Source organism: Colius striatus, chromosome 3, assembly GCF_028858725.1.
Source record: "Colius striatus isolate bColStr4 chromosome 3, bColStr4.1.hap1, whole genome shotgun sequence".
In the NCBI taxonomy this organism is placed as follows: domain Eukaryota; kingdom Metazoa; phylum Chordata; class Aves; order Coliiformes; family Coliidae; genus Colius; species Colius striatus.
In genome coordinates this window covers 21,350,208-21,363,328 of record NC_084761.1, presented here as the reverse complement: position 1 = coordinate 21,363,328, position 13,121 = coordinate 21,350,208, and the positions used below count along the sequence as shown (strand labels likewise).

Sequence of the window (13,121 nt, the reverse complement as noted above, 5' to 3'; positions counted from 1 at the left end):
GGTCAGTTAGTTTGTGGGCTCAGTCACGGGAAAACGCATGCAAGATTTTGGTTGGAGCAAATCAGCCTTCCTCTTAATACTGCTGTTCTCTGCGGGTATGCCTGCTACACAGACAAGTACACTGCTGATGGAAGCCTTGGTGTTGCTTTTCTGTGATGCTTGGGTTTTTGCATCTCAGTCTGAGCAGAGAGAAGAGTCTGGGCACTTCATGGTCTTCACTTGACTTCAGTGCACTGGATTTTGGGGAGCTGTGCTGGCTTTCCTGTTTCCCACCCTTTGGGAGCACTCTGCTGTGGTTCCCCTGTGTTTTGCGAAGTGCTCAGTACATGTGGAACATGCTGGCTTTTTTTTATTTTAATGGCTTGCATTTATCTGATGGAGAGCTATGTAAACTTAGATGCAAACTCGTTTCAGCCCTCGGGGTGCCTGGCAAGCTGCCTGGCCTGCTCTTGGTCCTGGAAAAGTCTGCGCACCACTGTTGCTCTAAGGGAAACTTTCAAGCGCGTCATTCTGCGTCTTTTTCTCCTTATAAAGGTTATTGTGCCTCAGCCCTCATTGAATTACCTCTCTAGTTCAGAGGGGTTTTTCCCCTCTCCTTTTCCCCTTGGCAATGCAAGCAGAGTTGCCATCACTGCTCACTAAGAATGCCCCTTGCAGGGCTGTTGGTATTCAAGGGTGCTCCATGGACACCCCTGGGCGCTTTGCCCAGGCAGTACAGGGACAACCTAAAAAGGGATTAAGGTAACTAAAAGACCTTTTCTGGGCCCAGAGGCCTATTGTAAATAGGCTGGGAATATTTATCAGTCACAACAGAACCCTCCCCCCCCCCCCCCCCCCCCCGCCACCTGAGGATGCTCAGTTTGACCTGATGTTTTTCATGTGTGTTATCCAGTGATTTGAGCGGTGGCTAATGGCTCTCTCTTCCCTGCAAAATTAAGAAAAGACCAACAATATTTCATCTTAGAGGGCGTGGTGGGGCTAAATTAGAGCTACTGCTTCTTCCTTTCTTCCTTTCTTTCTCTTTCTTCCTTTCTTTCTCTTTCTTCCTTTCTTTCTCTTTCTTCCTTTCTTTCTTCCTTTCTTTCTCTTTTCTGACAAGCTCACAGTGTCCTGGCCCTTGGTGCCAGCTTTGGCCTCCCCACAGCCTTGGCTGAACTTTGGGGCTGGACCCAGCCTCACTGGTTCCTCCATGCACGTGTGTCGTCTTCTGCAGGCTGTCATGCTGTGCACACCTTTAATCATTGTCTTCTTCAGGTGTGCTCTGAGAGACTGTAGCCAATACCCTGTTGGATGTAACTTAATTAGCATTACGTGGTACAGAGCAACTGGTGATCTGCAGGCTCAGTTAAATAATGAATACATTAAAAAAACCCTGTAAACCATCCAACCCTCATCACTGCTGTCCTCATTTCCCAGGGTCCCACCCCTCCTTTGGAAGTGCTGGTGGCTCTGGAAATGGTGAACCAGTCCAGCCCAGAGGGAGACCAGCAGTATCTAATGGGAGGATAATGAGATGCTAATGAAGCCCCTGAGGAAATGAGCTGGAGGGGAGGCTGTGAATATGCATCCCTATTTCCCCTTCAGCCCCATCCACAGCCCCATTTACAGTGGTGTGAGTGTCAGGATCACCCCCAGGTTTCAAAAAGAAATGCAAAAAAAAGTAAATGCACACAAATAAGCTGCAGTTCAAGCCAGAGAAACCTCATTTCACCCCTTCCCAGGGCAAAGCCTCCCTTGTCAAGTAAGGATCCTTTGAATTTTCAGGCCACAGTGATACCTGGTTAGCCATTTAGGGGCTGGTGGGAAGTGACTTTGAGACACATCACAGAGCATTTTGAGCCAGTTCAGGAATCCTGGGTCCAAAAAAATCTATATATGGCCCTAGTCACCTCAGGTCATTACAGTGACAGGCTGGAAACGATGTGCAGGGGTGTGCCAAGGCAGCAGAGCCTCTCCTTTGTTCCTGGAGAAGCATTTGTTTTATAAAAGTCTAATGTAAAAGGGCTTTCTGTTTGGGACCAAGAGGCTTGACGTTTGTTTGCCACTTGAAACCTCCCTGGTTGTAAGTGGGACTTATGGTGGTTTTATGCCTCACGAAGGTTTTATATGAATCATGCTCATGAAAAACTCCTGTAAATTCATACAAATGTTTGTTCTACGGGTCCCTTTAACTCTGTGAAAGCACGCTGAATCTTCATTTGTTCAGAGCTGTTGCCTCTGTTGTTCATAGTACACTGATTGTTTTCACTGTGGATTTTATTTTCTCTAATTCAACATGCTGCCTTATTTCCTGCAAGTACAGCCTAAACTGTTGCATTGACAAACTGGCCTTCATAAAATAGCCCTGCTGGCCCATATCCACCTCTTGTGGGTTTCACAAGAGCTCACAGAAGGAGTTGAAAGTTTAAGTAACTTTCCCTTGGATTTACCCTTCAGGGCTGAATTGTTTTGCCTGAATGCTTAAATACTGTCTTAGGCATCATTAGAACAGTCTGAGTGAGCTTTTCCATCATGTCCATTTGAAAGCACACGGTGGAATCTGTTGTCTTTAAAGAAAAAAAATCTTGCCTCTGCTTTGTTTTTGATTTCAAATTTACAACTTTACTGCTGAGTGAGGCTGCACTAAGGCCAGGAGAACTCCTTTTTCTCTGTTTTGCTTTGAATTGCATGCTTTTGCCATCACTTCTGCCCATGGAAGGGGGTGTTTCTGAATACTGTAGCCCTTCCAGAAATGTTCTGTGTTACTTACCTGGCTTATAGTCAATTCATGCTTTGCAAAGGCTGTCACTGGGTTTGCTGCTTTTTTCCTCCTTTAAAAAACATTTCCTATCTAAAATTAGAGATGTCCCCTAAAGTTCTGTGGATCTAAAATATTTTCAGAGTGATGAGACCTGAGAGGAACCTTCCTGAACTCCCTGGTACATTTGCATTGCACATAAAACAGGTTGCAGCTTCTATGAGAACCATATTGTGCAGGGAGGGAAGACATCGATCTTTTTCTCAGGCTCCAGCTTGTAAATCATTTGAATTCTCAAACAAGCGTTCCTCTGTGTTGCACAGACTTTCCCATGGTGACTGAGAGTGCTTGGATAAGGCTGGCACCAACCCCATCCCATGGCTTGGAATTTTGAGAAGCAGTTGAATATCAGTCTAACCTTCCTTCGATGTCACAGGTCATCTGGTTTTAACTTCAGCAAGATTTGGGCCAGGACAACCAACTTTACTGAAGTCTCCTTCCTATATGCCATACAGCTCCTCCCTCTTCTCAAGTTTTTTTCCTAAAGCACCCCTGCTTTTTTGTTGCAGCTGAATCAGGAGGTGTCTTGTCTGGTCGCCTACGGAACAGAGAAGTGGAAAACCTCCAAGTGGCAGGACTCTCCAGCCCATGGAGGTGTTGCAGACCCATGGACCAGACTACTGGTTTGGGTTTCCTTGGGCTGGTTTGCTAAGTACCTGGTCACTCTCCATTACAGAAGAGCCTGTTCTGTTTCTTGCAGCTTTAGTCCCCTTTGTGCTTTGTTTTGCTCAGTTTAGCCAACAGACACAGCTCAGTCTTTCACCAGGCTCTCTTTCGTTTTGCAGGTAGCTGTATCCAGCTGGGTGGCAGGTGGATCCAAGGGTTACCATGAAGTTTTCAGGACCCCTGGAGAGCCAGAGGTTGTCTCTCCTCCTGGAGACGGCAATCTCTAGGGAAGCTCAAATGTGGAAAGCACATGTGCCGAAAATTCAGCCCAATCAGGTAACGTTTCTTCTTCACGTCATTCGTTTTAATAAAGGCATGAGAGTATCCTCTAGTCTGTTTTTATGTGGAGAACTGAAGCAGTTGCATGAGAAGCTACTTTTCTGCTGGGAAATTAGCCTCTGAAATATGGGATTCCTTTTTTATTGGAGAGGTGTACCTGCAGTCACGGGTACAGAACACATTGCTTGTCAGAGCATGTACACGTATTGTCTTAATTTTACAAGTCGATAGTGAGCACACAGCTCTAGTGGGCATTGAGTATGCAACAGTTCTCAAAAGCAGCTGGGACTAAGTTCACTGATAAGAGCGTTGAAGTGCCGGTTGCTTTCCACATGAAATGATGTCTTCTGACATGAACTGTTGTGGCTGGCTGAGCTGAGATCTCCCCCTGACTGGGTCATCTCTTCCCCTTCCAAGCCGTCCCTAGTGTCGGTCAGCCCAGTTCTGCAGGCTGGGCCGTAGCTCTGTCAGCAGAGCCCAGATGAGGATCTGACTTGGTATGGCACCAGCTGCTTCAGGAAGAACCCAGCTGACTGTAACAGGGCTATTTATGGAGCAGGGTGCAGGCTCATGCTGAGAAAAACAGAGCCAGGCACTGGTCTGTTCCAGTGAGGAATGTTCTCATGAGACTGGATGAAGATTCAGAGTGGAAGGGACTGCAGGGGGTCTGGGGTCCAACCTCCCACTGGAGTTTGACAGCAGGGCCAGGCTGGGAGGTTGGACCAAGTCGCTCGGGACCTTACCCTGCCTAAATTGCCTTTGTGTTCCTTGTGGAGGAGGTGTCTATCTAGCACATGCACTCAGAAATGCCTATGAACCCCACAAAGTTTTGTTGAAAACAAAACGTGGAACTTGAGGACAATGGTTGTAGAGTTTCTGGTACTGCGTTGCTGAATTGGGCAGAAATAACCACAGTAATGGGCTCAGATCCAGACTTGCTGTTCCTGATTCTTATAAAATGTTCAGGCACATCAGCTCTTATCAAAGCTGATCAGTGTGATGTTTGGCTTTTTTGGTCTGGCAAATGAGAAATTGTGGCCATTGTGTAGGGACAAATATGTTTTTAAGGGGATCAGTATTAGTTTCGTGAATCCATGTTTATGCTGGTTGTCAGAGGTGTTGAGTATGTTGTAGCTTGGCTGGCTGTTGGGCACGTACAATTTAAGACCCTTGTTTATGGTAAACTGGCCTGTTATTCCATGCTGGCAGTAGTCCTGGGGTTAGTGATTATGGTGTAAGGAGATAAGATGACAGTATAACAAGATAGATTAGGGAATGGGAGCATGTATCCAAACCAGATTCTTGTGAGAGGCTTTCACAGGGACCAGGCACTTCCATTTTTTCCCCAGTGAAGTTGATTCTAGTGGCTCAGACACCACCACCTGTGTGAGACAGACTTCCTGGCAATCTCTCCCTCACAGGACTGAGTTGTCACCCTTGGGAAATGAGATTCCCCTCCTGTGCCTCACTCGAGTCGTGGCTGTGGCGGAAGGACTAACCTCAGAACCGTCTGCGGTGGAGAGGAGTTGTCCTGCTGCCAGGGACCTCAAAGGGGTCTTAATGTCACTGCAGGTGAGGTTTGCAACACCTCACAAAGTGTTGTCTGCAGTGGTAAATAGAGAAGTGAAGGGGACTTTTGACAGTCAGCTGGACGTGAAACTGGGAGGTAGATCTGTTGCCTGCTGTGAAATCAAGACTAGGATCAAGAATGGAAGCAGCCTGATGGCTAAAGCCAGTGTAAAGTCTGCTCAACAGCAGAGGCTTAGGTCTGGCCTGCTCCTCACCTGCGCTTTGACAGTATCACAATTCCATGCTTTAGGGGCATTTCCTGGCCCTCTGTGATTGTTCCCCCCGGTTTCTACTCCTGGAGCTCACACCCCTAAAACTCTGTTTGTCTTTTTTCTTTGTATTTTCCTACGTGTCGATTCAGACATTAACTACTAGAATGCTGTACTATGAAGTGTTTTCTAGTAGTAAATAATCATTACATGGGACTGAAAGCCCTGTGTATGTGTGTGTAAGATGTGCCAAGGTCAGATTTAAAAGAGAACGTAACTACAGCTGGCTGCTCTGGGAAAATCCTGCCTTGCAATGCCGCTGTGCAGCTGAAAACCCTGCATCTGTAGTCACCTATTTCTCCTGTTCTTACAGTTTGTGACCCCCGACTTATTCAACTGTGGCGTGTTCCTCCCCTCTGCAGCATTCATTTTGGCAGCATTCATTTTGGCAGCGTTGCCATCACTGACGTCCATTCAGATTGAATTACCGTATTTTCTGTAGTATCTGGAACAAGGTCACATTCCCTAACATCTACTGCTGCTTTCTGAAAACAGCTGCAGTAGCCTAAAACTTCACTTGTAGGAAACTGTTGTTTATTTCCCATGACAGTCTGGAAATCTGCATCCTTCTGTGTATCAGATTTGGCAGCCCGAGGCATGTGTAACTTTCCATTCCTCCCTGCAAAGGTTGACTGACCACAGAAAGGCTTCTAATGAAGTCACCTGCTTTGCACATGAGAAAACGTTGAGTGGATCTACAAAAATCTAATAATCACTGTCAGAGTTTTTCAGGAGTAAACTTTGAGTTTTTACACTTTAGGAGACATTTTTGGTTCTAATGTTGAAAACCGGAACAAACTAAAGTTTCTAAATATGTGTCAGAGTGGAGAAGTTTGAAAGGAAGAAGGAAACTCGTAGTTAGGGAAACAGGAAGACCTTTACAGTTTTAGTACAGACTCTTTTGGGGACTTTGGTCCTGGTAATTTCATGTATGTGTTTTTTTCAGTTTCTTTTTTACCTTTTTCCTGAAAACTCCCATTTCCTACTGACATGTCTTATTTCTTTTAGTTTCTCTCCTTTCAGTGTAGGCCTATTATTAAATAGCTCTTTGCAGTGTATCAACACCAGATCTCACAAAGCCTTTTCAGCCTGAAAAAAAGATAGGTGGGCTGAGTCTGGAACCCTCCTGGTGCTTCTGACTGCATATGGCCTTTTTCCTGCTTTCCCCTGCCTTGGGTTATACAATAGGCAGATAGCATTTTAGAAGTTTTCATGTGATTAAGGCTTGAGAAATCAAGCAGTAAAGACTGGTCAAAGGTTGATTTTTGCATGTTACCAAGTAGCCTTGCAGCAGAGCAGTGTGTAAGCCAAGCTTTCTGCTTTTATTTTTTTTATAGAAGCAGAGTTGTCACTCCTATCAGTTCTCCTTTCTTGCCTCTTCTGCCTCATTTCTCTGTTCTGTCTTCTCATTTGTTCTTTTCACCTCTGGACAAATCAGGAGACCTCAGCTTCTTTCCAGTTTTTCCACCACGTCACCGTGGGTCGATCTTTCAGCTGCCTGGTGCCTGTTTTATCCTGTGGGCTAATCTGGGACTGCCTCACCACTTTTGTAAAACACGGTGTGGTTTGTGCCTCCAGCCCTTCTGATTTGCCAAGCAGCAGGCTCTCTCCCCAGTGTTCCTGCCTGTTGCCGTGTGGATGGCAGGGGCTGTGCTGCTTCAGCTCTTTGCTGCTCTGCTAAACCCTGCCAAAAAAGGTGTCAGGAGAGCACCTCCAATTCCCAACTGCTACAAGTGAGGAGCAACCCAGTGGGCATCAGCTGGGGATTACTCTGGCCCAAACTGAGCAATCTCAAGAGCCAAGGAAGGAGTGGTCAGGCTGCTGTGTGTACAGATGCCCTTTGCAAAAGCTTCCCAGCCCTGACAGAGGTCACCTGCTTGCTTCCCAAGGAGCCCACAGCGGTATTAGGCAGAGACAAATAGGGGAAAGAGCAAAATATCCCTCCCTTTCTGGGACAGCAGACATTAAAGAAAAACAATTGTCAGGTGAGGTGTTTTTCCTAGATTAGGTAGCAATAAAATTGAGTCATGTTTGAGTTCACAGCTAGAATTTTTTCAGACTGCATTTTCCAAAAGTCTCAACATACTGCTCTTAGGGGTGATTTGTAGGGTGTTTCTGCTCTGGAGCCTGAGTTGCAGCCTCCAGCCCTCCTGTCTCAGGTAGTGAGCATGCAGCAGGGTCCAGGTGTTGGGGATGGTAACAGGGTGATTTGGCTGTCAGTAAACAGGAAACAACAGCTCTGTGTGCCTCTTGCTATCACCAAGGCTTTACAGGCAGCTTTTGGACAAAATGCCTAAGAAACGGGGTAAGGTGATGGGATGTACTCTGCTTTACACAAGGAGGAGAGAGAAGTCCATGTCCCTTTGCATCCCCATTTGTGTCCCAAACACATCCTTTGTAGTTCCTGCAAGGTGGCTTTTTTGTGCTGATGCTGAAACCAAACCGATGGATTTACACACGCTGTTGTACTCTGAAAAGGTCGGAGTTGGCATCATGTCTTCCACTTGGAAAAGGAGATAGAGGTCTGTCACTCACATGTGGTTTTGGAATAGCTTTGGTAGGTTTACAGATCTGACAGACTGTTGGGTTCCCCGGGTGTCTGTTGTGAGCTGACAGCAGCACAGCAAGAAGCAGTTGTGAGCAAAGGGCTGTGAATGCACAGGGCAGTCGGTAGGAGTTATTCTGAGGCTGTGGCGGCACTGCGCTGTCACTCTTAGTGACACTGTCAGGCACTTTTGTAGAGTCCTGCCTCTGCTCCGAAGGATGTTTCCCAGACAGCAGCCTGGGTCTGAAATCCCTCGTCCTTCAGTGCAGCTGCCCACAGCCTTCCTGTCGTGGCTGAGCTGAGCAGCACCTCTGCAAACCCCTATGTGGCACCGGGGTGGAGACAAGCACTGTGGCACCTGCACGACTCGGCCTGTGGCAGCTGCAATACCTGCACGGCCTGGCCTGCAGCAGCTGAGGGGGGATGGCAGGGAACAGGGTAGGACTTTGCACCCACCATGGTACACAGCAAGCAGGGCTGCGGCTCAGTCGGGTGCTGGATCCTGGGGGTGACTATGGGGAAGAGCTGGGAGCACTGTTCCTTTTTTGATGTGAGGAGTCATGTCTGCTAACGTTTAGTGCCAGGATGGGCAACCACATCTGCTGGTCGGGCCTTGCTCTGATCCGGCCTCCCCTCCAAAATAAAGGGAGGAGGGAAGTGCCAGCCAGAGGAGATGAATTGTCCTTTGGGGCTGAGGGCAGACATAGGTCTGTCTGGGAGCGACCTGCTGCAGCTGTGTGAGCAGGGCCTGCCCTTGCCGGACTCGGGTTCCAGTTAGAGCTGTCACGCTCGGCTAGTGCCTGCTCTGCCAGCCCGGGGGGAAGCTCTGCAGCAGTGGCTTTGTGGCAAGAAAGCAGAGCTGGCCACATGCAGACACGGTGAGTCGCAGAAGGCAACGTCTGTGGGAAAGAACCTCTGCCCCAATGGGGAACTTTTCCTTTCCAGCCTGCAGGGACTTTCTTACTTTCAGCTATCATAGTGTATCAGTTTTGCTTTTAATTTTCTGTAACTGAGGAGCAGTGACCCTGCTGCTTAATTAATTTTTCAGCACTGCCTTTTATTACTTGCATTCCTAGGACAGCATAGGTACACCTTCAAGGAGAGGGATACAGACTGGTATGTTTGTGGGGGCATCTCCTTGCCCTGCTTGGATGTAGCAGCAGGATTTGGGGTGCAGTGGGACCAGCCCTCGTTCCTTTTGCTGGCCTCTTAAAACTTTCCTAGTGCTGGTGGGAGGTTTAAATTCCCCACGTCTTCCTGTTTGAGGTAGTTCTCTCCTCGCCCTTGTGCTTATTTGCAGCTAGAGACTAGAACAAACTTTTTATAGGATTGATGTAACTTCAGAAAAGAGATGGAGATTCCCCTCCTTTCATTTGGTTCCCCAGATAGTTCTTAAGAAGCCAGACTTTATTTTTAAGCCTTCTTTCTGCTGTGCACGTGCTGAGGTGACTTCACTCTGCAGTTGTTCCTTCACATTCAAGGAACATGGTGCTCTATCTGGGGGCAGGTTTTTTTGTTCAGGTTTGTATCTTGCTTAGATACACCGTTTTTTCAGTGCTTTAGATTAAACACCCTGTCTTTGTCACATGGGAAGGACGGTTGTTACTAGGGTGTGAGGGAGCAGTTGCTTGTCTTTGTGTTAAGGCTTTGCCATGTAAAGCTAACCCCCGAGTCTCCAATTTTGCCTTTCAGCCTCACACTGCCCATGCAGAGTGTGAGGGTTCAAGGATAGGCTGAAGACTGAGGCAGCATGGAAAGACACGTGCTGTTTTTAGGTGAAGGCCTCACCTTTTCCTTTGGCAGACACAGGGCAAACAATGCCAGGCCAGGACAGACACTGTCAGAAGCTGCTGAGGCTGATGCCCATTTCTGCAGGGATCTGGCAGGAATGGGGTTTACTGGGAATGGAAGGGGATGGGAAGAATCCCACAGTGGTGCCATGGCGGGGCCCTGCCTCCCGGCAAGGAGCAGGCCCGCTGCAGCCCCGCTGCCATGGTTGCAGCCGTGGCACGGCAGGATGCAGCACAGGGGCAGCAGCCACTGCCCTGCTGGTGCAGCACTGAGGGCACAGCTCCCTGTTCCTGCAGGCTGCACCAGTAAAGCTGCTCTGTGGGACCAGGGCAGTGAGGGAAGATCTGGAGGCAGGTTTTTAAAGTCAAGGTTTTTTTGTTAAATGTGGTGGTTTTAGTTTGGCTTTAGCAGGTACATGCAGAGCTTACCTGTTGGAGCCACCCAGACATGCATTTCCAAGCCCATCTTTTCAGCTGCTTTGAACCTTTTAAGTCCACAACGTTGTCCCACTCTGTCTGTGGCCGTAAGTCTGTGTGTGACTGTCTCCTTCCCTTCAAAAACAGCCACAATGAAAGAAGCAGTAAGGAGCTTCACTCGGCCCTCAGTCCTCCTTGTCCTGCCTGGTGTGGGTGCACTATGCGGTGCTGTATGCTCTCAAAGGACAGCCCATGTTTGACACAGCCTTGCCCATTTTTCTCCCCAGATACATTCTCACTCCCTATCTTGCCATCCAAAAGATGATTTTAGCAGAGCACTTAGTAAACTCTCTGCCACGGTGAGGTGCATTTGTTATACTGTACTAGTACAAAGAACTAGTATTTCTAGAAGGAGTGCAGCACGTTGCAGGCAGCGGGTGTCCTGCCCCTGCTGGGGTTCACATTTCACCCTTAATTTGCCACAGCAATTCTAAAAAGGAATCATTGTTTTTTGTAATTGAGAAAACAAGTTTTCTCTTCTCTTCTGAAAAATGGTAGGTGCTCTTTAAAAAGCTCTGCTAGAGTCAAGTGGAATTGAGGGCCATCTGGATCAGCCACTGTCCCGCCAATGCCCTTGCACCGTGGGGCCTTCAAGAGAGGGAACAAGGCAGGAGCTTGTTCTCCCTGCGGCAGCACCTGGTAACGCACCGGAGGCAGGTTTTGCAGGCAGAGGTGGTATCGTGGTGTCAGCCCTGCTAGGACAGTGGGAAGAGACAGGTTTGGACTGCACAGCCCTGGGGCTTCAGACCAGATCCATGCTATGGCAGCACTGTCACTGTTGGACTTTTCCTAAGGGAATTGAGGAGCTGCATTTGGGTGGGATGTGTGTCTGTGAGCAGCAGTAACAGGCTGTGTGCCCCCAGAGCCTACAGTTCAGCCCTGGGACTCGAGCCCAGCCACCTTCCCTGCCCTTTTGTCCTGTGGGGTGAAGGTGGAGCTTGGCATAAGTCAGCGAAGCACAGATTGAAGATGTCCAACCGCAAGATACCCAGGAAGGGGTGAAGCTGGGGTCCTCACAGAGGTCCTGGTGCCATCACAGGTGTGTCCGCAGCGCCCTGCTTTCACACGTGTCCTTGAGCCCAATGCACACGGTACTTTGGTGAGAGCTGCAGCCCACAGGATTTACTTTGCATCAATGTTGGCTGTGTTTGTTTTCTAAAATTTGGCTACCTTTCCCCTGTGTTCTTGCAGGGAGGGCAGCTACATCCCAGCCCAGCAGCTGCGGTTACTTGAACAAACCTTGACTTCCTTCTCCACAGTAACTGCTCAGCCAAGCACTTCATTCAGTCTCTGTCTCTTAAACCACCTCCTCGGGAGCCAAAAGAGCACGAGGACCCCGAGTGTAGCAGAGAAACGGGTTTGGTTTCACTTCTCATTTCTGCACACATCTTTACTAATCACCCCAAATAATCCCACTGGAGTGAGAGCAGACATTTACTTGGTTGAACTGAAAGGCTCCACACAAGCTGTAAATATTTCTGAAGAAAGTCAGAGAAAAAGATTTTACATCAATGACAGATGTGTACGAGTGGTTGAAATACAGCTGTTCCCCAAACGGATCAGTGATGGTGACTTGGGCCCAAAAGTTAAAGAGAAACCCAAACCCAAACTTCTTTAGCTGAAATTGTACCAGCTTTACCCCAGCTCACAGGTAACTGTACTGCTAAAGGGCTCCTGGAAGCTGTTTGGATTTTTTTTATCATACACCGAGGCCATAATTTGAAGGAAAAAGAAACCTTTCCTTTCCTCTCTAAACATAAACTGTCTCCCTCCTCTCTTCTGTGTGTAGGCAGCTGAGCACCCGCCTGGCTCCCGCAGCATGTGTGGTTGTGTTCAAGCTGGGCACTGCTCTGTAGCTACATAGTTCTAAGGTTAAAAAAATCAATAAACTTCCTGCAGCTAAGCTGGAAAATACCTCATCAGTACTGGAGAAGCAAGTGTAAGACATCCTTCCTCTTTCCCCAGCCTAGAGTGAAATTTCTGCGTGAGGTCTGATGTTACTGTAAAGAAAGTTGTCTTTTCCAGGGCAGATTTCTTGGGATGGGGTGAGTAACTGCAAGAATAAAGCGGTGATTCAGGCTGGCTCGAGGCCCCCCCTTTCCACAGGAGGCTTTATTTCCACGCTGCATAACGCCTGCGGAGGTAAAACGCTTGGTCTCTTCCAACTTGCTCAGGCTGTGTGTAAGCACAGTTTGTTTCTCTCTCCCGCAGGATGTAGCCATTTCTCCAAAGCAGAGGGATGAGGTCATTCAGTGGCTGGCCAAGCTCAAATACCAGTTCCACCTTTATCCAGAAACGCTCGCCCTGGCCATCAGCCTTTTGGACAGGTTTTTAGCTGCAGTAAAGGTAAATATTGGCCGATGAACATACACAGAAGTAGATTTTTGGCACCCCTTCGGGCATCTGTGTGCACAGTGTGAGTGGTGGGTCTGTCTAGAACACTCCCGGCCTCCCTCTGCTCTCACCCCACTCGCTCCCAGCCAGGCACGGGGCGGATGGTACCTGCAGCGCTTGCAGGGCTGATGCTGGTGGTGGCACTGGCACCACATGCTGCTCCTGCTGCTGCTTCTGCTCCTGGGAACATTGCGGGGCAGGTTCTTTACATGGTCATGTTTCACCCAGTGACAGTAGCTGTTGCTTTAATGCAAACATGGGGAACGGACCCAGTACTTGTATCTGCCAAGAATATTTTCCCTCTTTCTATTGCCTCTTTTTTTTTCATTCAATGC

General features: G+C 48.2%; 1 protein-coding gene across 3 annotated transcripts in view; it reads left to right on the top strand.

Moving 5' to 3' along the window:
- Positions 1-13,121, top strand: part of CCNI (cyclin I) — a 32,487-nt gene that overhangs the window by 12,714 nt on the left and 6,652 nt on the right. For 2 of the 3 annotated variants that reach the window (XM_061992485.1, XM_061992484.1), the window contains 2 exons: positions 3,583-3,739; positions 12,604-12,738. In XM_061992485.1, the coding sequence (XP_061848469.1) occupies positions 3,626-3,739; positions 12,604-12,738 (249 nt within the window). In that variant the 5' untranslated portion in view covers positions 3,583-3,625. The remainder of the gene's footprint in view (positions 1-3,582; positions 3,740-12,603; positions 12,739-13,121) is intronic. The other variant, XM_061992486.1, reaches the window with a different exon arrangement.